Raw genomic sequence first — 25,983 nt, 5'->3', positions numbered from 1 at the left:
GAGAAAGTGAGATATAACTCTTTGATATACTTTTGTTAAAATTGAGTCTGACTGTCTAGTTGATTCTCTTAAAAGTATATTGGAGTTTGTCCATACAGATTGCTAAGCGAAATATTGGGTGTGGTTGTTAGACCCCCGCTTTTTTCACAAGGCTAATCTGTTTATATTTTCTTTTTTATAACTGCTAAATTGTTTGTAGATCTAATATTGTTGAGTTTGTAAATATTTTATTGTTGTTCGTAGAATTAAATTTACTATATGTTCCATACTATCACCTCTTGAAACATTGTATTTAGGAATTCCCTTTCGTTGTAAATTCAGGCAGCTCATATTAATGGAGTTCCAATCAACTTGTGTATCATCACATCCATGACTCTTCTCGGTTTTTGAACAGATTCTCTCGTATAGAATTTGTTGGGCATAGACTTGGACTCTATAATTCATTGGACATAGTCATGGACTGTATAGTTTGGCCAGTTTCTGTTACATTTTTTTTCTCCTTTTAGTTTGTCAAGGGTGGTCAAAACTCAGTCTGTAGGTTGAAAGTGTTTCATGATCTAGATGTCCCTGTAAGCTTCTGGTGACATCCTACCGTAAAGATGTATCCCAGGCCATAGCAAGATCAAGGCTCTTGTACTAGTGTATACACAATATTTTGCATTTTAATTTTATCAGATGACCTAAAAAAAAACCTAATCATCTCGCAAGAGGGAATTAATTATACCAAAAGAGAAATAAAAAAGATTAACAAGATAAATCAATTATTTAGAAAAAAGAGTAATAAGATGAATTAACAAAAATAAATGATTAGCAAGAAGAATTAACAAGATAAACAAGATGAATTAACAAGATGAATTAAAAAAAAAAGATTAACAAGATGAATTACCAAAAAATTAACAAGACGAGTTAAGAAAAAAAAAGATGAATTAAGGAAAAAGATATATTATAAAAAAAATTTAATTAAAAATAGATTAATTCATCTTGTTAATCTTTTTTCTTAACAAAATGAATGAATTATATAAAAAAATTAATTCATCTTGTTAATCGTTATTGAGATACACACGACATTCAGGTCTATGATTGTCGTTGCTTTGTGGGTGGCAATGAAGAAATTGCCACGTTTTATAGATAATTGTGATTATTGTATTGCCATGTTTACGTGTTAGATACGGGAGTTCTTTAGCTACACTCTGCAAAATATCGACTGCTATGAGAAACGTAAAAAATCAATTTACTTCTGGTTGGTTGGCAATTATTAACTTTTCTAGGATCAATTCATTATAGATTAGAATTATAGTTTGTTTACGGGTACGACATCATCCGGAAATTCAGTGTACATACATTTACACAACATGAATAAGTACTAACAACTATACATACAGATTATTTGAGAAACAAAACCACACAAGTGTGCTTTTTTAATTGAGATGATCCATGGATTAAATTATGTCGCACTACCGGGGTTCTTTGTGACTGAAAAGTTTCCATCGTAACTGCATCTCAAAACGCCAGGCTTCCTGACTAACCGGGGTCCTGCCGGTACTTTGCTTGATTTAGGACGAATATCCTGCATGTCAACATAAGTATTTAGTAACATGGATTCAAGTGTTCAACAAATATTAAAGATGATGGATAGTTGAACACTTTGGCGTAGTTTGGTATTATAAAGTGGAAACAAGCTGGTTACCTGATCAAAGATAGTTGTTGGAATTGCAAGAGTAGCAACAGCATTAGGTGCGTCGACGATTCCTGAAATTCTTCATTAGCAAGGGCAGCATGACAGTAAAAGATACATCTGAAATCACATGACAATTTTCTATCTTAAAGTTAGATGTTGGAACTATTAGTAAGATTATAGATTTTGCATATATATTTTACTAGTTTAGACCTGTTCTTTGGAGTATCCAAATTTGGAAGTAATCAATTGCATTGAGCACCACACGTGTATATGCTACAGTTGCGTCGAGGTAATGTTGTCTTCCACTTTCATCAACACTAATGCCTTCAAATACTAACCATTCTGAGAATCGAGGTTCCGTTGGACCTATCTCGAAAACCGGGTTTACATGAAATGGAGTTGGTCTCATGGGTGTTAGATATTATTTCATTCCATTCCTAATAATTTCGCACCTGACAACAAGAAAAATTAGTTCTAGATAGAAGCAACATACATAACAAACCATATTTTCCAGTAACAATATAGAGCATTGGGTATATCAGGTTTCATTGATTAGTAATGGCAAGGGCAAAAATTAGAGATGTACTTGAGCTCTAAGAATCCACTCATTTCGATTGCTCCGCAGAATGAAACTTCACCATCACCCTGAGAAAAATGCATGTCACCAGTACTAAGATTTGCACCTTCCACAAATACAGGTAAATATATTTTTGAGCCTCTGCTAAGATTTTTAATGTCGCAGTTTCCTCCATTTTCTCTTCCTGGGATTGTCCTTGCAGCCTCGCTTGCTACCCTTTCCCACTCAGTTGTGCCCTCTTTTATCTATACACAGCCATTACAAAGTTGTTATTTATTTTTAGCAAAAATAGCAAGAATTATTAACATAATATTTATTTGTGACTTGAATGTGACGCATTCCACGATTGTTTCTATTAGATATATGTAAGTGTGTCAAGTCAACAAGTCAATGTTGTATCTGTTTCCTAGTCTTGTTAGGACAGAAAATAATTGTCCTTAAATACTTTGTAATACTCTTTCAGAAGATTATCTGAAATACTTTCCTCAATAATGTTATATCATATGTTTCTCATGGTATCAGACAGCTGATCCTGAGCCATAAATTAAAACCTGCAACAATCTTTTTCAATAATCTTTTGAACACACAAATGGATAATCTCCTAAAGACCTCTATTAAAGGAGATGCCAAGAATGTAATCTCCTACTTAAATAAAATTTATAACCAGATTAGCTGGTATAGTTCCCCTATCTTAGATGATTGTCTTTTTTTAGTGGACTCCTTCCCTTTTTATAACTTTGTTTATGTACGAAGGGCCCTGAATGGCTCAGCAGATAAGGTAGCCAAATTTAGTAGAAAGTATGCTGTAACAGGCGAATGCAGAGACACTCCTCCTCATTTCATCCTTTAACTCTGTACTTGATTTCTACTTAATTTATTATCATTTTTCTAACAAAAATAAAAATAAAAACTTTTGAACACACAGACAAGAATCAAACATCTTTTCTTAATATCTTTTCCACGATTCAATACCTATTGTCAATAATTTTTCAATCATATTCAAACCAAGATCTGATTCTTCAACAATCTTTACTCAAATTTTTTACGGATTCAGTTTATGTCATCTGCCACAATTGTTTATAAAAGAAGAAAGGATATGGATACTAATTCAAATTCTGCAGCTCAGATGGGTAATTCTTCTGATTTTACTTTTCCATTCACCAACATCTCAATTTTTGTTTCTATAAAATTAAGTCCGAAAAAATTCTTATTATGGCGTGATCAGATGAAATTAATATTGATTTCAACTGATTTATGGTGATATACAAGAACCAGTTAAGCAAATTGAAATTCATGGAGTTTTAAAAATGAATCCATAATGGATTTTATGGAGAAAAATTAATTGTTTTGTTACCAGTTGTATGAAGGTTACATTTACAGATTCTTTTTCTAGTGATGTTTTGGGGCTTTCTACTGCTAGGGAGATTAGGGAATTTCTTATAATTAGCTTTAGAAGTCAGTTCATGGCAAGAAATAATATTCTCATAAATCAACTTCATAATGTAAAGAAATGTAATTTGACTATCTTGGTTTACTTACATAATGTCAAAAATATAGCTGACTCATTAACAACAATTGGAGAAAAAGTTAGATTTGGTTATGTATGTGTCAAATGGGTTAGGAAGAGAGTTTGATATTTTTGTTGTAGCTGCACAAAATAGGGAGAATCCTTTTACTTTTGCAGAGATAAAACCAAGGTTGTTAAATCATGAACAATGGCTCATTGAGCAACAACATGATTCCAGTATTGCTTATGATGCACAACATCCTACTGCTCTTTATGGTAGAAATGGAACTAGTAATAGTTTTAATGGTAATGGAAGAGGTAAGCCAAGAAATAATGGGAATTTTAAAACTTCTTCTAGTTCAAGAAATAATAGGAATGGTTCATATCAAGGCGCACAGTACTTCATATCAAGGTAGTACTTCTGGACAGGGTAATGGCATAAATGAGAGTAGAAGAGATTTTTCGTCAATAAACTATCAAATCTGTCGAAAGAATGGGCATTATGCTAGCATATGTTATTCATAAACCAACTTTTCCTAATTCTGCAAATGAAGTACAGCATGGTACTCAACAGGCTTTTACTACTTTGAATGAAGATAATACTTATTCTGATCCTTCTACTTCAACTGATTCTAATTGGATGTATGATTCTGGTGCTAGTGCACATATCACTGGAGATGAGCATTTGTTACAACATACTTATAAAAATAAAGGAAAGAATCTAGTGCAAGATGGCAATGGTAAGTCTCTTCCATTACTTCTGTTGGTACTTCAAATATTCATACACCTACAACCAGTTTTAGAATGAATAATGTTTTGCTAGTGCTTAACATGAAGCATAATCTACTTTCAGTAGCAAAATTCACAAAGGATAATTGTTACTTTAAGTTTTATCTATATGGTTATGAAATTGGAGATTAACATTCTGATGTTATTCTTGCTCATGGTAAATTAGTTAATAATTTGTACCTTATCATAAATATGCCTAGAAATCATTGTTCTTTTACTACTACCTTGTCTGCATCTTCTCATTTTTGGCATGCTAGACCAGGTCATCCTTCCAATCAAATTCTTCAAAAGCTTCATTCTGATAAACAAATTATTTTAAATTCTTCACTACCTTCTACAGTGTGTCATCCTTGTTAGCTTGCTAAAAGCAAAAAATTACCATTTCAACTGTCTCCTTCTCATGCTCAAAAACCTTTAGCTCTAGTACAATGTGATGGATGGGGACCAACAATTTCTTCTCTAAAAGGATATAAAAACTATATTTTAGTAGGTTTCATTGGGTTTATACAATGGAACTGAAGTCTGATGCTTCTCAATGTTCTCAACATTTTAAAACTCAAACAAAAAATCAGTTTTCAATTAAAATTTTAGATTTTCAAGTTGATGGTGTAGTTGAACTTGTTCAAGGGTCATTTCAGGTCTTGTTAAAATCTAGTGGTACAAATGTTAGAATCTTTTGTCCTAAGACCCCAAAACAGAATGGCCTTGCAGAAAGAAAGCATAGGCACATCACTGAAACGAGAAATACCCTCTTGTTTAATTCTTCTTGTCCAAAATATTTTTGGTATGATGCATTTCTAACTGCAACTTATCTTATGAATAGGACTCCTGCTAAAGTTTTAGATTTTAAATCACATTTTGAGGTTTTATTTGGTATTTCTCCAGACTATAGTTTTCTCAAAACCTTTGGAGTTATTTGTTATTCTGATCTTGCTCAATCAAGAGTAGATAAACTCTCTCAAAAGTCAGTTAAGTGTATTTTTACTGGTTATAGTATACTTCATAAGGGCTATAAATGTTATAATCCTGTGACTAAAAAGCTTTATATTTCCAGGCATGTTGTCTTTTCTAAATCAGAATTTTACTATACTTCTTCCAATAACTCTCTTGGTTTACATTCTTCTCTTGACCAATCTTCTTATCCTTCATATGTTACTGAAGTTGTTCCTCCTCATTCTACTTCTTCTGAAGTTGTTCATTCTAGTACTTTGGTTACTAGGTCTCCAAAAAGGTATTTCAAAACCAAAAACTTATCCAGATCACGTTTCTCATTTTTCTATAAAATATCGTATAACTTCTAATTATACAACTTTGTTTAACTACTTTAACTGAGCTTAAGACATTCAAAGAAGCAATTAAAATCCTAAGTGGCAAGTATCAAAGAAAGAAGAATATACTGCTTTGATGAATAATGATACATGGAAGTATGTTGAACCTGAATCTCATATGAATATATTAGGATCCAAATTGGTAGGTTCAAACAAAAGGCTGATAGTACTGTTAACAGATATAAGTCTAGATTAGTTGCTAAGGGTTATAACCAAGAAGATGATATTGACTTTAATGAGACCTTTAGTCCAGTTGTTAAGTCTCCAACAGTTAGAGTTGTTCTTTGTTTGGCTATTACTTACAATTAAAAAATCAAACAATTTGATGTAAGTAATGATTTCTTTTATGTATATTTGGATGTGAATGTTTATATGTCACTGTCACAAGGGTTTCTTAATCCTGATTATCCCTCACATTATGTATGCCAACTTAAAAAGAGCTTATATGGGTTTAAACAAGCTCCAAGAGCTTGGTCTCATAGGTCCAGTTCTTTTCCTATCAAGTATGGTTTCAAGAAATTTGTCTCTCATAATTCTATGTTTGTGAAGTCTTCTTCAACTGGTATTCTTATTTCACTATTATAACTTGATGATATCTTGTCAACTGATAGTTCTTCTAAGCTGATTAATGATATTATTAATTCCTTGAACAAAGAGTTTTCTATGAAAGAGTTAGGAGATTTAGCTTTTTTTCTGGCTACTGAAGAAGTCAGAAATAATGATTTATTATATTAACATAAAAGAAGTACACATTGGAGTTATTAGCTAAAGCAAATTTATTGGATTGTAAGCTTTGTGATACACCAGTAGTAAGGTCTAGTAGACTTTCTATACATGAGGTATTAAACTTGTAGATCCAGGTGCTTATAGGACTCTTGTAGGTGGTTTGTAATATCTAATTGTTACCAGACCTGACATATGTTTTGCTATAAACTATGTTTCTCAATTTATGCATTCTCCTTATGATATGCATCTTCAACTGGTTAAGAGGATTTTAAGGTATTTGAAGGGTACAATTGGTCTGGGTATTTCATTGAGGAAATGCGATTTGTCAAGCTTAAAAGCTTATGCTGATTCTGATTGGGCAGGGTGTCCAGATACAAGAAGATCAACCTCTGGTTATGCAGTATTTTTGGGTTCTAATTTAGTTTCCTGGTCTTTTAAAAAGAAATCCACAGTTTCTAGGTCATCTGCAGAAGCTGAATACAAATGTCTTTCTGTTGCTGCTGCTGAATTACATTGGTTCTCTTATTTGTTAGCTGATTTACAGATTGTTGTTAAGTCAGTTTTACTTTTATGTGGTAATATTAGTGCTCTGGCTTTGGCATCTAACCCTATTTTTCATGCTAGGACCAAGCATATAGAAATCCAGTATCTCACTATCCGAGAGCTTGTAGAAGAAGGTTTCTTACAACTTCAACATTACTGCATCAATTGTTAGAGCCTCCTTCATCTTCTACTTCAATTTCTTCTACTGTTCAGATATCATAACTTCCCTCTTAGAGTTTTTATTTTATTTTATTTTTTTGTTCATATATTTCTGTTTTCAATGTGATTCCGTGTGTGTCAATATGACATCGAGGGGATATATGTAAGTGTCTCAATAAAGTGTGTGTCAAGTCAACAAGTCAATGTTGACTTGACCTATGTCTTGTGTTGTATCAGTTTGATAGTTTCCAAGTCTTATTAGGACAACAAATAATTGTCCTTAAAATACTTTGTAACTCTTTGGGAAGATTACTTGAAGTACTTTTCTCAATAATAATAGATCATATGTTTCTCAGATTCATACCTTTCCCAGAATGCAGCCTTTGGGTGTTGGTAAATTTGCCAGTGGTCTAGAGTGAAGAACTTCACATAACTTGAAGGAATCGAGCCCGTTTTCTACGAGTTGTTTTTCCCTTTTGTTCCATATGTTTAATAGTTCCATTGATGGTGCAGTTCCAATTATTCCGGGATGGGTTAATCCCGGAAATCTCACACCTGTAGTGAAGCTTATATTAGTAAAACATTCAGTGTGAACTTTGTGAGCATGAAGATCTTACCTGGTATTTGAGGTGAGTACGCATAGATTCCTTCAAAATTCCAAATAGCTTTGGTTGCACAAGGGAAATGGTCAGTTAAAAATCCACCTCCATTTTCTCTGTCAAATGTTGCCGTATAACCCCATTCATCACCTGGAAGAGGACCCAAATTGCAGATTTCAACTGCGAGAAGATCCCCAGGCATGGCTGGAACACCTTCCAGGTCTACAACTCGGATGGGGCCGCTGAGGTAATGCACCTGAACCAGTTTGTTTATACTTCATATCAACTGAACAGTGTAATTATGTGCAAACTCCAATCTCAAATTAAAAACTACCAAAATGAACACAAGAATAATACTGTAGACCTTGTTAGTAACTGTTGTGACCAGTATATGATTTAATGCCAGTAAATCCATTCTACTTGGTACTGTTTTCTAACTAAACTTAGAAAAGTTATCTTGCAGCTGGAAAAATATGGAACAATTATGATTTCAGAAAGGAAGATAGAAATGAAAAAATGGAGGCAAAATTTACAATCAAGCACTCAACTGTAGTTAGATCAATGGATTTGATATCCATTGCAGACATGTTATCTTGTACCGCACCACCAGTCCAATCAACCATCTCAATTCTAAATAACTCCCCAACTCTAACTTCCGAGACAGACGGTATGTTCGGATGCCAACGGTTGTGAAGAGTTGGATCTTGTTCCCATGGCTTCTTCTTTAGATCTATGGGTACTATTAGTCTTGGTGTGCAAGGAGCCATGGTTGAAAAAATTGATGAATGAAAGTTTTTCAGATGGGGATTGAGAGTAATCAGAGATGCTATGTTGGTAAAATTTAGAGAGAGAGAGCGAGATTCTCATACAAAACAGAAACAGACGATTGAGAATCTGAGATTCTTATAATATTGTGTGCCACTGGAAAGCTGAATTCTTTACTGACGATAGGCCTAGTAAAAAAATAGAAAATAGGAGTGGATGTGAACTTACAAAAGAGAGCTCTGCATGTTTAATGTCTTGAGCAGAGCAAGAGCGTGTTATACGGCCACCATGGCAGTCTACCATCTCTACTCGAAACACTTGTCCCTCTTGAACCTCTGCAACCGAAGGTATGTCAGGGTGCCATCGGTTATGAAGCGGTTGTCTTTGTTCCCATGGCTTTTTCTTCAAGTCTATTGGCACAACCAGTCTTGGACCAATTTGGTGTTCTCCATCCATGGTTTCACTAAGTAAATTGTTTGTTGGAAAGGACACTGCGGACCAGGAAAAGACTCTTAGAGTACTGGTGATTGAACTTGAACTCGAAATTCAGATGCAGAAGAGCAGAAATTAATCTCTCCATAAACAAACAGGCAAAAGAAAATTCCTTACTAGTGTACGAGTGTCTGGGTGCTGAAATTTGATATGGTTGTCCACGTTTCGAAGGACTGATCATGACAGATTCTTCTTATCAACATTTTAACTTTTTATGTAAAAGTCAAAAGATTAGTTACGTGTACAAGATTTTTTCTGAGAATTTGTGGTTCATATTGAGACTGTACCGTTTTCGAACAAGATGCCAATATTTTCATTAACAGTAAATTCATAGCATCAGTCTTGCATACAAGAAACAAACAGATCGTAATGCAAATACTAGAAAAGAACTTTTTACATCATAGTTACATGTAAACGGAAATCTCAGAAACATAAAAAGAAGACCTAATAATATTGTAAGTTTTAAGTCCTCCTGGTCTGCTAATCAATCAGAACACTTCTTCTTCTTCTTCTTCTTCTTCTTCTTCTTCTTCTTCTTCTTCTTCTTCTTCTTCTTCTTCTTCTTCTTCTCTTCTTCTTCTTCTTCTTCTTCTTTTCTTCTCTTCTTCTCTTCTTCTTCTTCTTCTCTTCTTCTCTTCTTCTCTTCTTCTTTCTCTTCTTCTTCTTCTTCTTCTTCTTCTTCTCTTCTTCTCTTCTTCTTCTTCTTCTTCTTCTTCTTCTTCTTCCTCTTCTTCTTCTTCTTCTTCTTCTTCTTCTTCTTTTTCTTCTTCTCTTCTTCTTCTTCTTCTTCTTCTTCTTCTTCTTCTTCTTCTTCTTTCTCTTATTCTTCTTCTTCTTCTTCTTCTTTTCTTCTTCTTCTTCTTCTTCTTCTTCTTCTTCTTCTTCTTTCTTCTCTTTTCTTCTTCTTCTTCTTCTTCTTCATTATTGACACGTTCACATTCATCAATCCATTCGCTGTAGATGTCAATAGCCTCTGTCAAGTGATGGATTTTAGTGCTGTAATGCGCATCACAGATACAGCATACTGCTGTTCCAATTTTAAGCTTCTTGTCTATGGCACATTCGACACCATACATATGATTGCAAAAGGGACATGCAAATACTTTATCAAGCTTCTCCAACATTCTCTTCTTTGGTGCTGGCTTTGTCCTCGACTTCTTTCTTGCCATTATTATTCTCAAAACTCAAAACTTTTTTCTGCAACTTTCTCTTTGTCTCTGTCACTTTGCTAGAAAGATATGTGATTGGCATGAGCCCAAAGCATCTACTTTTATAGGCTAAAGTAACTTGAATCTCAAGTTTGGATTGCAATTTCGAAACTGGTTAGGATATGGAAACTGTCTATCCGATGCTCGAACGGTTTAGCCTGCTTTCTAATATTTGTACTGGACATTCCCAGCTAATACCGGCTTGCTAGATGTCCAGATCCTTCGAAAAAGCCCACTTTGTAACAAAATTTATCAGATTATATCCCGAAAGTGATTCTTTTTTTCTTCAATTTAGCCTATTTTTAGACAATAAATCATTCGAGTCTTGACCAACTGTACCCGTGGTGCCCAAGCCAAACTCTCTCTCTAAAATACCCCCAGACTCCTTCACTCGATCTCTGAAAGGGGAAGAAGAACTCAAAAGGTAAAGCAAACCAGAGAAAAAATGTCGTCTCGATCGAGTAGAGGGGGATTCAACAATAAATCTCAGCAAAAATATGTACCCAAAAATCAGAATTCAAATTCGAGTTCATCTTCTTCCAATCCACCTCCACTCACAACTTCTCTAAGAGAAATTCATACATCAACTTCTTCCTCTTCTGCTTCGACTTCAAATTCTAGGGTTAAAATTGGGGATAATGGAAAGGATTGGGTTGCTAAACAAAGTGGTAGTGCTGGTGGTGGTAATTATGTACTTTACTTGCCACAAGATGAAGCTATTGCTTCTGGATTAGGTGCTGAACATGGAGCTTCGGATCCTGTTGAGTCTCAAAGAGCTGTGGACCTTCTTAATAGAGAGTTGTCTAGGTTGCTTAAGTCAAAACCTAGAGATTTCTGGAAAGAAGGTGAATTTTTACATTCTGTACACTGATTTATTCCTTTTTGCTTCTTGTTATCTTTAAAATTAGATTGGGCATGACTCTTTCTTTAGTTTTGAGTTTTGGTGTGATTGATTTTGAACAACTGCATATGATAATTCAGATGATTTTGTTATTTATGTCCCAAAATCGAACCGTAATTCCCCTAATTGATGATTCATAGTTTTTTTTGTACAACATTATGCTTCTAGCTACATTTTTAGCTAGTGAATTGCTGTGGTAGTGCTTGGTTTTGGGTTGGAAAACTAAGTTTTCCTTTGTACCAGTTGTGCCTCCTGGACCCTATGAAATCAGTTTTCACCTTTTTTGAAAAAGAAGAGTTGGTGGCCACTGCTATGTGGGTGCCAAGGTAAGTTTGACCTAAATTCGAGGACGATGCAGTAAAGTGGAAGAATTTGTAGTGAAATATGTTACTTATTTCTTGCTTATGAAGGGACACAGTTTTAAGTCACCACAAGAGGGCCTACTGCTTAGGCCTATAATTTTTGTCGAGGGTTGAAGTGTCAGAGCAGTGTAATGCATGAAATAGGTAGGGTCTGCTTACACCTTGCATGTACGATATATGGTTGAATTAGTGAATACATGAGGATAGTCTTAGTTTTGATCTTGATGTAAATGACGAAAAGAGCATTGTCTTACATAGTCAGTCAGCTGGGGTGTTTTGATGTGATTTTAGATTGAAATGTAGAAAAGGGTGAGGACTATCATGTGTAAGTAATGGAGATTGAGAGATATCTTTAAAAGGTGTATGGTGGAAATGACTAATTAGATGCCTCACTGATAAGGGTAGAGATTTTCTACTTTGGCACTTTGGAAATAGGTCAGTCTTCCGTGTCTTGAAATAAATTAGTCCAAATTACACACTTGTTCGAGTAACTCAAGTGTAAATGGATGTAACTCATGGCTGTGGAAGAACGGTTAAAGATTTCCTTCCAAAACTGCCTCGCCCTGTTTGAACCTCTTAGCTCAGGGGTTAAAATAGTGAATACAGACATACTACATGGTTACATGGTTAGGATAAACTAAAAATATCTGAATTGAACTGCTCATCTACTCGTATTGTTTGTTTAACTGTTTCATTTTTGTATCTGTATATTTACTTAGTTGTTTTATCACTTTATTCAGTTGCCAGCGATACTTCGTTGCATGAATTTCTGGACAGCTTTTTAAAGTTTAGGAATAGATGGTATGACTTTCAGCATCATGGAGCCAAGGGAATAGTGGCTGGAGTCATTGTTGGGGAGTTTGAGTTAAGCCGTCGTGTTTTCATGGTTTTGTACCGCATGTGAGTTTTCTATTTAACTTTACAATTACGTTGATGGTTACAGAGTTGATCTCAATCGTAGTTACTTATGTAAGGTTGCTGTTAGAATCTGAGATCCATTGACAAACTTTATTCTACAGATCTTCCAACAAGGACCCTGGAGCCGTTTCCTCTGATAGCCTGAGCCCGAAAGAGCATGGAGGTGTCCTTCTTTCTCCTTCTTTCTTATTTGTGGCATATAATTTCTAGTGTAGCAATCATGTAAATCCAGAAACTTGTAACCATGTTAAAAATCGTTCTTTTTTCTATATTGATTAATGGTCAAGGGATCTAAAACATTGATACTTCCATAAGCATAGCAATGTAGTCAACAACTCTTATTCTTTTGTCTAACAAATGTATTGTTTTGAAGTATATCTCTGTTTCGAAGTTCACCCTAAGCTTAGTTACCCAAATAATGAGGCCAAGTGTTAACAACCATGTAGAATAGCATTTTAAAGTAAATTGAAAAAGACTAGATCTGATAAATTTGACGAAAGGTTACCTGCTTTTACACTAGCTGTCTGTAGTACTGGTTTAACTATGGTAGATGTGTTGTTTAGTAGCAGACATTTCTTTGGTACACTTTTCTTATACTTCTAGATGTAGCCCTTCTGCAGGAAAAAAAACTGCTTGACGTGCCAAAGTTAATAGATATCTGTGCCATATATGGACATGAAAATGAGGAGCTGACCAATTTATTGGTAAGCCTTTTGGTTTATTGCTGACTTCTTTTATTACGTGGTTCAGTTAAAATTTTGTAGGATGGATGATGTCTCAGAATACTTTCCACATGCTTCCTTTCTCACCTCCCACCTCTTTTAACAATTTTTAATATTCAGGTTATGAATGCTGTGAAAGCTCAGCCAAGTCTTCATGAAAATCTAACATCAGTTGTCTCTCGCTTCCTGCACATTACATACACTACGCATCAGCGCTGCAACTCATCACTAGAGGTATTTATCTAACAAAAAGACCCCCCATGTAAGCATTTCGACAGAAGGTTCGTAGGTGAAAATATATATTCAAGGAAAAGATTTTCATGGATTCCATAATTTGCTGTGAATAGGCTCGATTTTCCTCTGGACAGTCTGGAGGTGCTGAAGATATTGACTGTCGTCTCATTTCAGATTTGTCAGAGGCAAGTAATCCCTCCTTTCAGATATTGACAAGGTTCATACAGTTATTTCCAACAATTCTGTGAGAGTTTATACTTTCCCTCCTTTTTATAGGTAATGGACCTCCTAAATGATGCAGTTGTATCACTTGATGCTTTTGTTAATGCATACAAACCTGCAGCATTGTACTTTTCTTGTGCCGCTGAAGTGAGGTAATGTATACAGGCTGATGTTTTTTGAAATTTATGCATATCTATAGGATTATAAACACTAAACAGAAAGTATCCTCCAAGAATACCTCTTGAAAATGCGGTACATTTAAAGGGTAACAGTTTCCTTCATTGCATGAAGATAAGCATCTTGTCAAGCTTCACCAATAATATCTTTTTGTCTGGATTTTGTTAACTAAATTAGTTTGTTTTTAAAGTGAAGTTCTTTAAGATCACTGAACAAGCCTTTTTGTCATCTGTCACACACACCCTATTAGACAACCATGATTTAATAGATAGTTGCACTTGACCTCTATGGCAACTGATATCCTCTCAGGAATGAACATATGTTGCCCATTTATGTATAAAGGACCAGTAGCCGTAAGTATGGTTGTTTAATCACGAAATTTCAGTTTGCCACAGAAAACCTTTGTATTAGCCATATACTTATGCTTCTATATGCATTTTTCCATTCTGTTCTGATATGATGTTTATTTTTTACTCCTGTTGGTTGAAATAAGGTTCATTAGTTTCTTTCCTCCAAGTATCAGGCAAAGTGCCTTTTGATTTACTTTTAGATGTTAATGTTGTGTTCCTGGGCTTTTTTAGTGATGGAAATGGGGAACTGCTCAGTACCCTGGCAAGATTGCATGATTCACTGTTACCATCTTTACAAAAAGGCCTTAGACATATTTTTTCATCTGGAACGAAGGAGACTCAAGACTCAATTAGTGACAAACTTCCAAATCTTGCCATTGGTTTGAAGATGCTGTCGGTCAGACTCGTTAGTTTGGGTTGGAAACTACTAGAGTCCTGTTACTTGAGTGATGAATTGTTTGAAGGGAGCCTTCCTCTTCCCCATCTCACAAAGATGTTTCCTGCTAAAGTTGATGATCCTGGAATCAGAGGGGACATATTGGTTCAAACATTCAAAGAACTTAATGAAGAAGTTTCGCACCATTTCTGGGAGAACAAGAACAGTGGGACATTTCTTCAGAATGTTGATAAGTATTACAAGATATTAAGCAGACTCAACGACCTCCGATCTCTAGGTAAAAAGCTTCTCGAAGTAAAAGTTTATGCATGTTTCGATCAATAAGAAAAAAAAATTATGCATGTTAAAACTTATATTATGTATGTGCTTAGTTTTCCATGGATCAAACTGCATCACTAGTATCATTATCCTTTACCGTGAATGATTTTGTTAATGCGAAGTATCTGTTGTTGAAAAATATGGCATGCAGGATGGATTTTCATTGATGAAGAACAGTTTCAGTATATATCTCTTATCGCGGCGCCTAATTTTCCACCCCAGACTATGAATAATAGGGAGTCTGTGCCAATTACTACGGGTAAAAGCATGCATATGGATGACGATGCTGCAGTTACAGAGTCCAAGATCAGTCAAGTAAAAGACCTTTTCCCTGATTATGGGAAAGGCTTTCTTGCTGCCTGTCTTGAAGTCTATAACCATGATCCAGAAGAGGTGATTCAGAGAATATTAGAAGGAACTCTTCATGAAGATCTACAATCCCTGGATATTTCATTGGAGACAATGCCAACCCCCAAGTCTTCTCTATCTAAGAGCAGGAATGACAAAGGCAAAGGAATTCTTATAGAACATACTAGCAAAACCTCTACAAATGTTGTCAGTCAAGTGCAGGAACAGCGCCCTGAAGTATCTTTATCTTCATTTGGGCGATTCACCAGAAAGTCCAGGGTTGATTCCATAAACTCCAAACCCCTGGATTTGAGAGTTGACAAAGACACTGCTAAGGCTGCAATTCTTGCTTCACAATACGAATATGAAGATGAGTACGATGACTCTTTCGATGATTTGGGTTTGAGTTTTGTAGAACCTGGGTTTGAAGAGACGGAGACTTTGAGAGATAGAATTAGCTCATCCATCCCAGAAAAATCTTTGGGAGGAGACATCGAAAGACCTGGCCAAAGTAAATCCGCTGGTGGTGCAAAATGGAATACCAAGAAGACCCCTCAATTCTATGTCAAAGATGGGAAGAACTACAGCTACAAAGTTTCAGGTTCAGTTGCAGTGGCAAATTCTCAGGAAGCTGCATTACTAACTCAAACCCAAAAAGAAACGATTCATGGGCTTGGACGTGGTGGTAACCTTCCAGTTGGGGCAGTAAAAGTGATGAACGAGTTAAATCACCACCAGCAGAAACAGTCGGAGGAAGGTAGAAATCCACCAAATACGTGGGGCAGGGGGAAAAGAGGAGGTGGTGCTAATCCCCATCAACAAGACTCCAGAGGTGGGGATACAAGAGAAAGCGGAAATCTAGATAACATCAGTATGGGGAGGGGAGGAAGAGGAGGTGGTGCTAATCAACATCAACACGGTTCTAGAGTAAGTAATTCCGAATCAAGTGGAAGTTCTGAAAACTTCAGTAGAGGGAGGGGAGGAAAAGCTGGTGGTGGTGGAGGTAATCACTATCAGCATCAACAGGGATCTAGAGTAAGCGGTCCAGAAGAAAGCGGAAACTCGGAAAATTTCGGTAAGGGAAGAGGAGGTGGTGCTAATCACAATCAGCATCAACAAGGTTCTAGAGCAAGCCGTCCCGAAGAAAGTGGAAATTCAGAAAACGTAAGTGGGAGTAGGGGAAGAGGAAGAGGAGGCGGTTCCAATCACAATCAGCAACAGCAGGACTCTGAATTTGAGGATTCAGGGGAAAATGGAAATGCAGAAATCCGTAGCAGTGGTAGAGGTAGAGGAGGAAGAAGAGGAGGGGGCAGGCACAATCACTACAGGAAGGATCAGGCGATGAAGAAGCACTTTTCTGGATTAGGTCTTTGACTTTAACTATGGAGTTTTACAAATTCACTTCCATTTCTGAAATTTTGTTAGGCGCCCACGAGATTTTTTTCTTTTCTGGAAGTTAGCATTGTGTCAAATGGAATATACTACTTCGGGAGAAAGATGTTTTTCTTTTCTGAAAAACACACCACTGCATTAACTTAAAAGGAAATTACAAACATCATCCAATGGCTCTTTCCTCGATATGCTGTCCAAAAAAGGAGGAAAAGAAGCCTAAATAGTTTCCTTTTTTTTTTTTTTGATGGAAACAGGGGTTTCAAAAAAAAAACCTAAATTTTATTTATTAGACTACCTCATTCTTTGAAGGATTACATTGATCAATTACATCAAGAAACATGACAACACAGATAGTACAATATTTACAATCGAAACTTAAAGAAACGAGATATGAAAATCGCTTAAAACTTCTGCAGCCCATTGAAGGATTAGATTTCCTTATAATGGTTTCAAACCATTTTGTTTCTTGATCATCAAAGATATCAGATGTTTCCATAAAAAGGAAGTAATATGCCCAAATTAATTTCTTCACAAACGATCTCCATATCTGACGACGTAGATCGTTTTCATCCAGAATGATAACAATGCAAATCCAAATCCACCAAAAACACCTGATAAAGGAATAAAAAACAAGTCCTGATAGTATTGTGAAACCATCGGACCGATCAGAAAACCATAAAAATTGTTTAGAAACAATTTTTTTATTGGAAGATAAATATATACAAGGAAACAAACTCGATCCGTCCAATAGATTTGAAAAAATCAAACCAAACCGGACGGATCAATGATCTACGTTTTGAAGAAAGTAGTTTTTTTTTTTCTTTCTTAGTTCCAGAGGGAAAAGAGGGGAGGAGCCTCTCAAGAATCCGCTATTAGTTCCCCACTAATCAAGGCAAGATTAGACTTGTTAATGTTGAGATCACCATTTTTCTTCTCTGGATTTTCTCTTCCTATTTTCTTCTCTGAAGCCTAAATAGTTTTCAGACAGAACTTTCTAGCCCGACGTGCAAGCCGGTCAGCAAGTTTGTTTTTAAGACGCTTAATATAAACAACATTGAAACTAGCACAACTAGAAAGGGAAATACGATGGTCTTCTAAAAGATCACAACAACACCAATCCACTTCACCCTTGCCTTATTCACAAAATCCACCAATTGGAGGCAATCATTCACAAACAGGATTTTAGAAAGATTCATCTCCACCGCCCAAGAGATAGCCAAAAATAGGGTCGTTGCCTCAGCACCAACAACACCTGTAATCAATCCAAATTCCGCTCTAGACTGTTTTACTCTTCCTGCATTGTCACGCAGAATAATTCCAATCCCCATATTAAGATCCTTGAAAGAGCCATCAACAAACATAATATAATCAACGGTCTGAATTGGAGTTTTAACATGCAATCTACTAGAATTTTTAATCAAAGGAGGAGCAATATAAGTGTTAATTAGACTTCTAGAATCCATCATAACTCTGTCCAGGTTTATCGGAGTACTTCCGAAAGCTACATCACATCTCAATTTCCAGACAGACGACATAACAATAGCTCCAGTGCTTGGCCAATTAACAACATAAGGAGAGATACCTAAAGCTTTATCAAACCACCTCTGAAAAATATCCTCAATCCAATCATAATCAGTAATAACCAAATGTTGCAAAGATAGGGCAAACCAAATATGAGACGCAATAGGACAAAGAAAAAATAGGTGCATAACAGATTCAACATCATTTTTGCATAAAGGGCAGCAGTTGTCTACAGCAGGATTATAGATCATAAGAATAGAATTTACTGGTAACATCTGAGCAAAAACTTTCCACATAAAGAATTTGATCTTTGGAAGAACATCTAAAGACCAAACTTTCTTCCAAAAAGATGCTTCTTCAGCTGATCTCTACTCATTCATATAAACTTTGTAAGCAGTCTTAATAGTAAAATTACCATTCCTAGTATGAGCCCACATAATACTATCAGTTTCATTGATATTAGTTCTTAGAGATCTAATCTTAGTAACATCATCCGGAGAAAACAAAGAAGTTAAAAGACCAATATTCCAAGTGTTATTTTGAGTATCAATAAGTTCACTAACAAGGGTTTAATCATTAAAATTTGGACTAATCGAAACCGGTGGTGAATTACTTAAAGGTAACCAATTTGAAGTCCGGATTCTTGTAGACTTACCATCGTTGATCTTATTCACAATATTAGCTTTTAAGAATACCAAACCTTAAACTACACCTTTCCAGATCCAAGAAGAACTATCCGCAGCTTTATCTATTTCCAACAAATTTTGATTAGGAAAATACTTATCTTTTAAAAACCTAGAAACCAAATGATCTGGATTTTTACAAATTCTCCAACCAAGTTTATCAATAAAAACCATGTTAGTTGCATAAGAGTTTCCAATTCCAAGGCCCCCACTTAATTTTGACTTACCAATATCACTCCAAGAACGAAAATAAGCAGCCCGCCTTGGGTTTTTCTTCGACCACCAAAATGTTCTCTGAAATGAATCAATTTTTGGATGTAATATTTTTAGGAAAAGGGAAGCACGACATATGATAGACATCTAAGCTAGAAATAACATGCCTTGTAACAATTGTTCTGCCAGCACCATTCAGTTTAGTTTTCTTACAATTACTCAATCTAGCATAGAACTTATCAATAAGAAATTGGAAAGATTTTGTCTTATCCCTTTTAACAAATAAAGGAGTCCCAAGGTACTTTTCAGAGGTACTCAGAAATTTTATCCACAGAGTTTTTGAAAGTAACTTAACATGTTTATGATGCATCTTATTACTAGTGAAAATACCTGATTTTTCAAAACTAATTGCCTGACCTGAAGCCTTTGCAAACGTGTTTATAGTCTTCATAAGATTTCTCGCGTAAGTCAAGGAAGCTTTTGAAAACAGCATGCAGTCATCTGCAAAAAACAAATGAGAAATCGAGGGACTATTTTTCCTCAATTTGAATCCCTGCATTATTTTGTCATTTTCACCTTTCAACAAAAGTTGAGATAAAGTTTCCATGCAAATGATAAAAATATAAGGAGATAGGCAACCTCCCTGCCTAATCCCTCTAGTAGGGAAAAAAGTCTCTCCAGGCGATCCATTAACCAAAGTAGAATATGACACCGTACTAATACATCGAAATATCAGCTGGCACCAATCCTCAGAGAAACCAAGCTTTTTAAAAACATATAAAATAAAAGGCCATTCAAGTCGATCAAAAGATTTTTAGAGATCTAACTTGATAGCCATAAAACCATTTTTATTATTTTTTTTCTTCATAGTTTTAAAAGAATGCAAGATTTCATGACTAATTATGATGTTATCTTGAATCACACAATAAAGGAAGATTGAAATGGGGAAATAAGGGAATCAAGAAGAGGTTTTAAACGATTTGTTAAAATTTTTGAAATAATTTTATAAACAGTATTAGTTAAATTAATAGGTCTAAAGTCATTCGGAGAGGAAGGGTTATTAACCTTAGGGATTAGAGAAATGAAAGCATGGTTTAACTGTTTAAGAAGAAACTTATTACGAAATAAGGATTGAACATGATTTATAACTTCAACTAAAACTTCATCCCAGTTATCTCTGAAAACCCCCCTGGAAAACCATCAGGACCCGGCGATTTTCAAGGAGCCATATTGTTAACAGTAGAATGAATTTCTTCAATAGTAGGAATTGCTACTAAGTCGACATTCATATCTTTTGTAATAATAGGCTGGATATCTTTGAGAACTTCTTCAATATCAACATTATTTGGCATTGAAGAAGTATAAATACCTTTAAAATGATTCGTAAGAAGAGAAACAACTTGTTCTCTGCTTTCCAACCAGTTACCTTGACTGTCTTTTAAAGTATGTATAGTGTTGTACATATTCCTGAGTTTAACTGAATTATGAAAAAAGTTCGTACTCTTATCATAGTGAGTAAAGTAGTCAATTCTTGATTTTTGTTTATAAAATGAGTTTTCAATCTCATACAAGTAATCCAGCTTCTTAGAGAAATTTAAGATATAGGAACCTATCGAAGGAGTGTATGGTATAGATTGAAGTTTCTCAATTTCTGTATTTAATTTACCTATAGTAGTTTTAATATGACCAAAAGAATTTAAGTTCCAGTTGCTAAGATCCTGCTTAAGATTCTTAAGCTTACCAGCAACAATATAACTTGGCGAACCAATAACTCTTTTTTCCCAGGAATTAATAAGAACACTTTTAAAATCATGACTCATCTGCCAACATTTAAAGAATTTATACGTAATATAAAGACCTTTCTCTTGATGAAAACACTTTAGTAAGATAGGACTGTGATCAAAGAAACCCCTTCCTAGATTTGTAACTCTAGTATGAGGTAGAACCGAGACCCATTTATCATTCATGAACCCCCTATCTAGTTTTTAAGATCAACTCATTAGGATTTTTGAATCTTCGATTACACCATGTGAATGGATTACCAAAGGAGAAAATTTCATGGGCTTTTTAATAAAGTGGCCGTGTTTTTGTAATATATTTCAGAAAATGGCCGTTATTTTGAATGTTTATATAAAGTGGCCGATATTGACATTTTCCATCCCGTTTTTTTCAAAAAACGGGTAACAACATTAAGTATACACGTGTCAGTTAACCAGGTTACTAAAAGACATTAAAGTCCCTTATTGAGTGACTAGGTCTATCTAAACAATTTTAAGATACTGAATTTTACAGAATCATACCAAGTTGCACCCGATCACATGTTTTTCCCCAATTCCTGTTCTTCCACAAAATGAAGAACCCTAAGTTAGAAATACTATTACTGTCTTTGTTTGCTACTGATTCAGCCAAATTAAGTGACTAAAACCCATCTAAAGCTAATTAAACCTTTCCATCAGATCCAAGGAGTGCTCAAACTTGAGAAGAATCAAACTTTAAACAACAAACCGGCCAATAATTGATAGGAACCAAATCAAATCCTGCAAAATAAACCCTCCAATCCCCTGGTTCATTTTACCATTTCCGTTTTCTGCTAATTCAACAAAATTCAATAAATAAAAAAGGAGAATCAAACATTAATCCATACATTTTCCGCAGCTCTTTCCCATTAGAACCACCGTTACACTCTTACTTGAATCCATCAGTACTACTTCTCCTTTTTAAGGTTTCATCATCTCCCAACCCCATTACTCAAAAACTAATTAATGGAAACAAGTACTTTTCCATCGTCATTCAATGCTCAATGCACATACGATGATCAGATGAACAATTCGAAGACTAACCATCAAGATACCACCAAATCATCACTATCAAACCAAGATCGGAACCAAAAACATCAAAAAAACATAAACCGGTGAAACCCCCAATTCGAATAACCCTAAACCCAATTTCTACTTCATGTAAAAAATTAATACAATTAACCATCAAATATATGCAAAACGAAGATAAATAAACATTGGGTTTGATGTACTTACCCTTTTTGAAGACCCATATTACTTCAATTTAACGTTTTCCTTCTTATTCATCCATTAACCTCAACTCTTGTGCATTGTAATCGACCAACAAACTGTGGTAATACTCTTGCCATGCCATAAAATCTTCCAAAGCATATTACAAACTTAATTATTCTTTAATTACTTGCACTTTTATCCTCAAAATTTCTCTCCACTGGTTTTTCATGTAATTACAAGAACAAAACACCCGAATGAAGAAGAAGGAAAAGGTGTTGTGTTGGTACTGTTTTGTTAGGATATGATAGTCATTTCGCCATGAGAAATTGACTTAATCAACGTGATTGACTTGTCTGGTGGGCCCAGATGTGAAAAGTAACGGAAAGGCCACTTTATATAAGATTTTAAAAAACTGGCCGGTTTATAAATTAGTGGTCCGGAAGCTGGTCATTTTCTTAATTTGCCCAAATTTCATTCATTTTTAATTGAGTTAAACTATTTCTAACGAAATCTGGTGGAAAAGAATTATCAGGATTACCACCATGCTTCTCCGATGCATGCAATATAAAGTTAAAATCACCTAATAACATCCAAGGCCTATTACTATCTTCACACATTTGATGTAAATAATTCCATTGATTCCTCACACCCAAAACATTCAGAAAACCATAAATGAAAGAGATCAAACAATTCTTGATTATCGGAGTTATGTCGCAAACAATAAGAATCATGTTAAAGGCATTATCTACAACTTAAATATTTGAGTTTGCAAAATAACCTAAAGCTAAACCCCCAGATTTACCAACAACAGGCACCACATACCATGAATCAAAAGGAAGATGATGATTAAACTTATTAACAGTTTCATGATCTACCATAGTTTCTAAAAGACAAATTGCATTAGGTTTAAATTTTCTATAATAGTTTCTTATTAATATTCAGCAGATGTAGCCATTTTTTGTCTGAACAACAGCCATTCATATTCCAACAGATAAATTTCATGGTTCTAAACTAAAGTAAAAAGTACAACAAGTATAGTTTTAACAAATAAAAGCTTACTAGATAAAAATTCCAAGAAAACTTACAAGATTATGAGCAGAGGCAGGCTTAGCATCCATAGAGTCAATAGGGTCCACCATCATGAGATTAACTTCATTTTCAATTTCTTCTTCTGTGATCAAAGGATCTGGAGGTAAGACTTCAATAGGCGTAGGTTCATATACAACATCCTTATCAATAGTGGCTATTTCGCTGAGACATCTCATAATTAGCTGTCAATAGTCGGTTTGAGCGCTGCATACCACTTTTCAATGTAGCCCAAACCACTCGTCTAAGATATCTAATAGTAATCATAGTCTTGCAAATCAATTAGAAGCTCTGGACCTTTGAAATATATGATAACCAAAAACAGTTAATAGCCACAAAAGAAGGTGAAAGGAACAAGGGGTGCAAAAGGAATGCTACCTGAAGGGTACAGAATGGTAGGTTAGTTCAAGCAGAAAAGCAATATTTCTGTTTTGCACCAGTGACACAATTTTAGTGAGGCGTATATCAAACAGAACATTCAAGATTTATTTAAAAGTTAATCCCTTCAACGAAGCATATAAAACAAGGGACAATTCTTCGGAAAATCATATGACATATAAGATGTTTGATTCGATGTCATGTTCTATAATCAAATCAACAGCAAACAAAAGGTATTAGTCATAGACTTGCCAAAAATTGAAAGAAGCATTTTGTTGAACTGAAACCCTCCCAATAGGGCACAATGCCAAAATCAAGCAAATCCTAAAAATATATCAAACGGGTTATGAATTTAAGGGAGATTCAGAAGATATCAAAATATTTCCTAATGTCTCGCAGTATCATGATGGACCTCTCCTACAGGGTAGATTAAAGGCTAATAAACAAAAAGTAAATAAGAACTGAAGTCATTTCCACCTGTTAGAAGAGATTCACTTTCTCCAGGAGGACCTGCACCTAAGCCAATGAGTTTCAAGTCTTTCGAAACACATCATATCTCCTTTTGCGATCTTCGACTTGAAACTAGCCTTCCATTTTCTCTTTCGTTGCTTTTGAAGAGTTAAACTTTGACGGGGACTTGCTATTGTGGAATCAATGTCTTGGACATATACCTCAGGCATACTCTTAATATCTTTAACAAATGCCCCATGTATGTCTTCTAGGCCATCAGCACTAAGATATGCAACTAAGACGAAAAAATAAACTCTTGAGTGAATATTAAACATATATATTCATTATCATAAAAAGAAAAACAAAAGACGAACAAAAAATTTTAAGTCAAAAATTTCTTACGTTGGATTAACCCTCCCGTTCCCGGGTCATTCTCACTTGCTAATTTCATTGCCTGAAGAAGAATGATTTTCTGCAACTCCTTCTTGTCTCCAGAAAAAAACTTCAAATTCAACTTCATTAATTCTCTAACAAATATTCTACCAGAACCAGTGCACGTCTGGCCATCAACATAGTCTTCTCGTGGTAAGTCAATAGCGGCATTAACACGCTGTTTAGAAATTATTTCAGTTGAATCTATCTGAACAACTTTGCCATCATAATACCGCAGAACGAAATACATAGAAGGTTTATTATCTTTAAATGATGCAAATATAACACATCACTCTAGTTTGTTGTGGTCATACCCTTCACAGGGCTTAGGACAAGGGGAAAAAATCATATTTTCTAGCAAACTGCTCCTTTGCAAATTCTGCACAGAACTTAGCTGTTTTCTCCCCAACCTGAGGGGAAAAAAGAAAAACACAAAGATGACGTAGTCAAGATTCAACAACTTCATGAATTGCAAGTCTAATAAAAAAATATGACTTGACTAGTAGAGATAGTTCTAATATAAGTCAGGGGTTGATCTTACCTCTTTGTTTAAAGCATTCACTACTGAATCAATCCAAAATGAATTTCCAGCACCCGTGGCAAGGATGTCATTTCCAACCAATTCTATCTTTCTCAAATCTCATACACTTGGTCCTTCTTTGATACCTAAAGCTTCATTTTCTCTTTTAATTTTTGGATCTAATATTTTTGTGACACACCCATCTGATACGAGATATAATCCTCTCTGGACGGGTACTGCTATTATAGTAGTCCCATGCAATCTTATAATAGACATCTTTGAATTGAGGAAAACTGTAAGACAAGGAAGAAATTAGAAGGTGTTGGCGGTAACATCGATACCTGAGGAAGAGAACTGATTCCTCAAAACTCAGTGTAACTAACTAACATCTTGGCAAAAAATAGTCAAGGTTGACTGCAGTAATACCGTCGCACTAATATTTATGAAACTCACTTTAACTAATGCCTTGCAAATAACAAATGCACATAAGTGAATGCACCTTAATTAGAAACAAAATATGCAAGTGATAAGCACGAAAGTGCGATACATTTTAACCCATAAACATATTAGTTTGGACTCATTATTTCTCTAATAAATTCGTTTTAATTGTTTTCGGAAGAATAAGCTCTCGTGAAAAAATTAGCTCGAAAAGTTGTTAAAGGACCCACGGAAGGCATTTATTAAGCGGACTCCCACATTAGATAAGGGGTACCTCAGTGGCTAAGGCGCACCCAATTTCTATTTACACCCCTGGTTTGGTTAGGGGGAGGTCCATCTTCTTTGTTTGAAGTGAAAAATGGCGGGAAAATGTTGCTTGCAGCTGCGGAAGTTCTGATCTGGTCTTGGGCGATGTTTCATGTGCCTTCTTCGTCAGTATGGATTGGTAACTTCCTGTTTTGACTAAACAGGGTTGGTAAGTGAGCTGGAAAAGAAAATAAAAGGAAGATTTCATGCATATCTCGATAATTCAGGAAACAAAA

At 35.1% G+C, this 25,983-nt stretch overlaps 1 protein-coding gene and 1 pseudogene across 2 annotated transcripts; one reads left to right on the top strand and one right to left on the bottom strand.

Moving 5' to 3' along the window:
* Nucleotides 1–1,282: 1,282 nt before the first annotated feature.
* LOC113287357 lies at nucleotides 1,283–9,253 on the bottom strand (annotated as a pseudogene).
* A 1,095-nt stretch (nucleotides 9,254–10,348) lies between these two features.
* LOC113287344 (activating signal cointegrator 1 complex subunit 2-like) lies at nucleotides 10,349–16,832 on the top strand. 2 transcript variants are annotated; one of them, XM_026536079.1, is made up of 9 exons: nucleotides 10,349–11,216; nucleotides 12,375–12,534; nucleotides 12,654–12,715; nucleotides 13,162–13,256; nucleotides 13,395–13,508; nucleotides 13,622–13,693; nucleotides 13,785–13,882; nucleotides 14,489–14,931; nucleotides 15,124–16,832. In XM_026536079.1, exons 1-9 carry the CDS (start codon nucleotides 10,817–10,819, stop codon nucleotides 16,692–16,694), a joined length of 3,015 nt encoding a protein of 1,004 aa, XP_026391864.1. In that variant the 5' UTR covers nucleotides 10,349–10,816; the 3' UTR covers nucleotides 16,695–16,832. The 2 variants fall into 2 exon arrangements, with proteins under 2 accessions (XP_026391864.1, XP_026391872.1); XM_026536087.1 differs by lacking the exon at nucleotides 10,349–11,216 and having other exon boundaries at nucleotides 12,466–12,534; nucleotides 13,173–13,256.
* The last annotated feature ends 9,151 nt before the right edge of the window (nucleotides 16,833–25,983 follow it).

The sequence above is a fragment of the Papaver somniferum genome, chromosome 1 (genome assembly GCF_003573695.1).
Source record: "Papaver somniferum cultivar HN1 chromosome 1, ASM357369v1, whole genome shotgun sequence".
In the NCBI taxonomy this organism is placed as follows: Eukaryota; Viridiplantae; Streptophyta; class Magnoliopsida; order Ranunculales; family Papaveraceae; genus Papaver; species Papaver somniferum.
The sequence above is the reverse complement of the archived record's forward strand: the minus strand, read 5'-3'. Positions and strand labels throughout refer to the sequence as shown.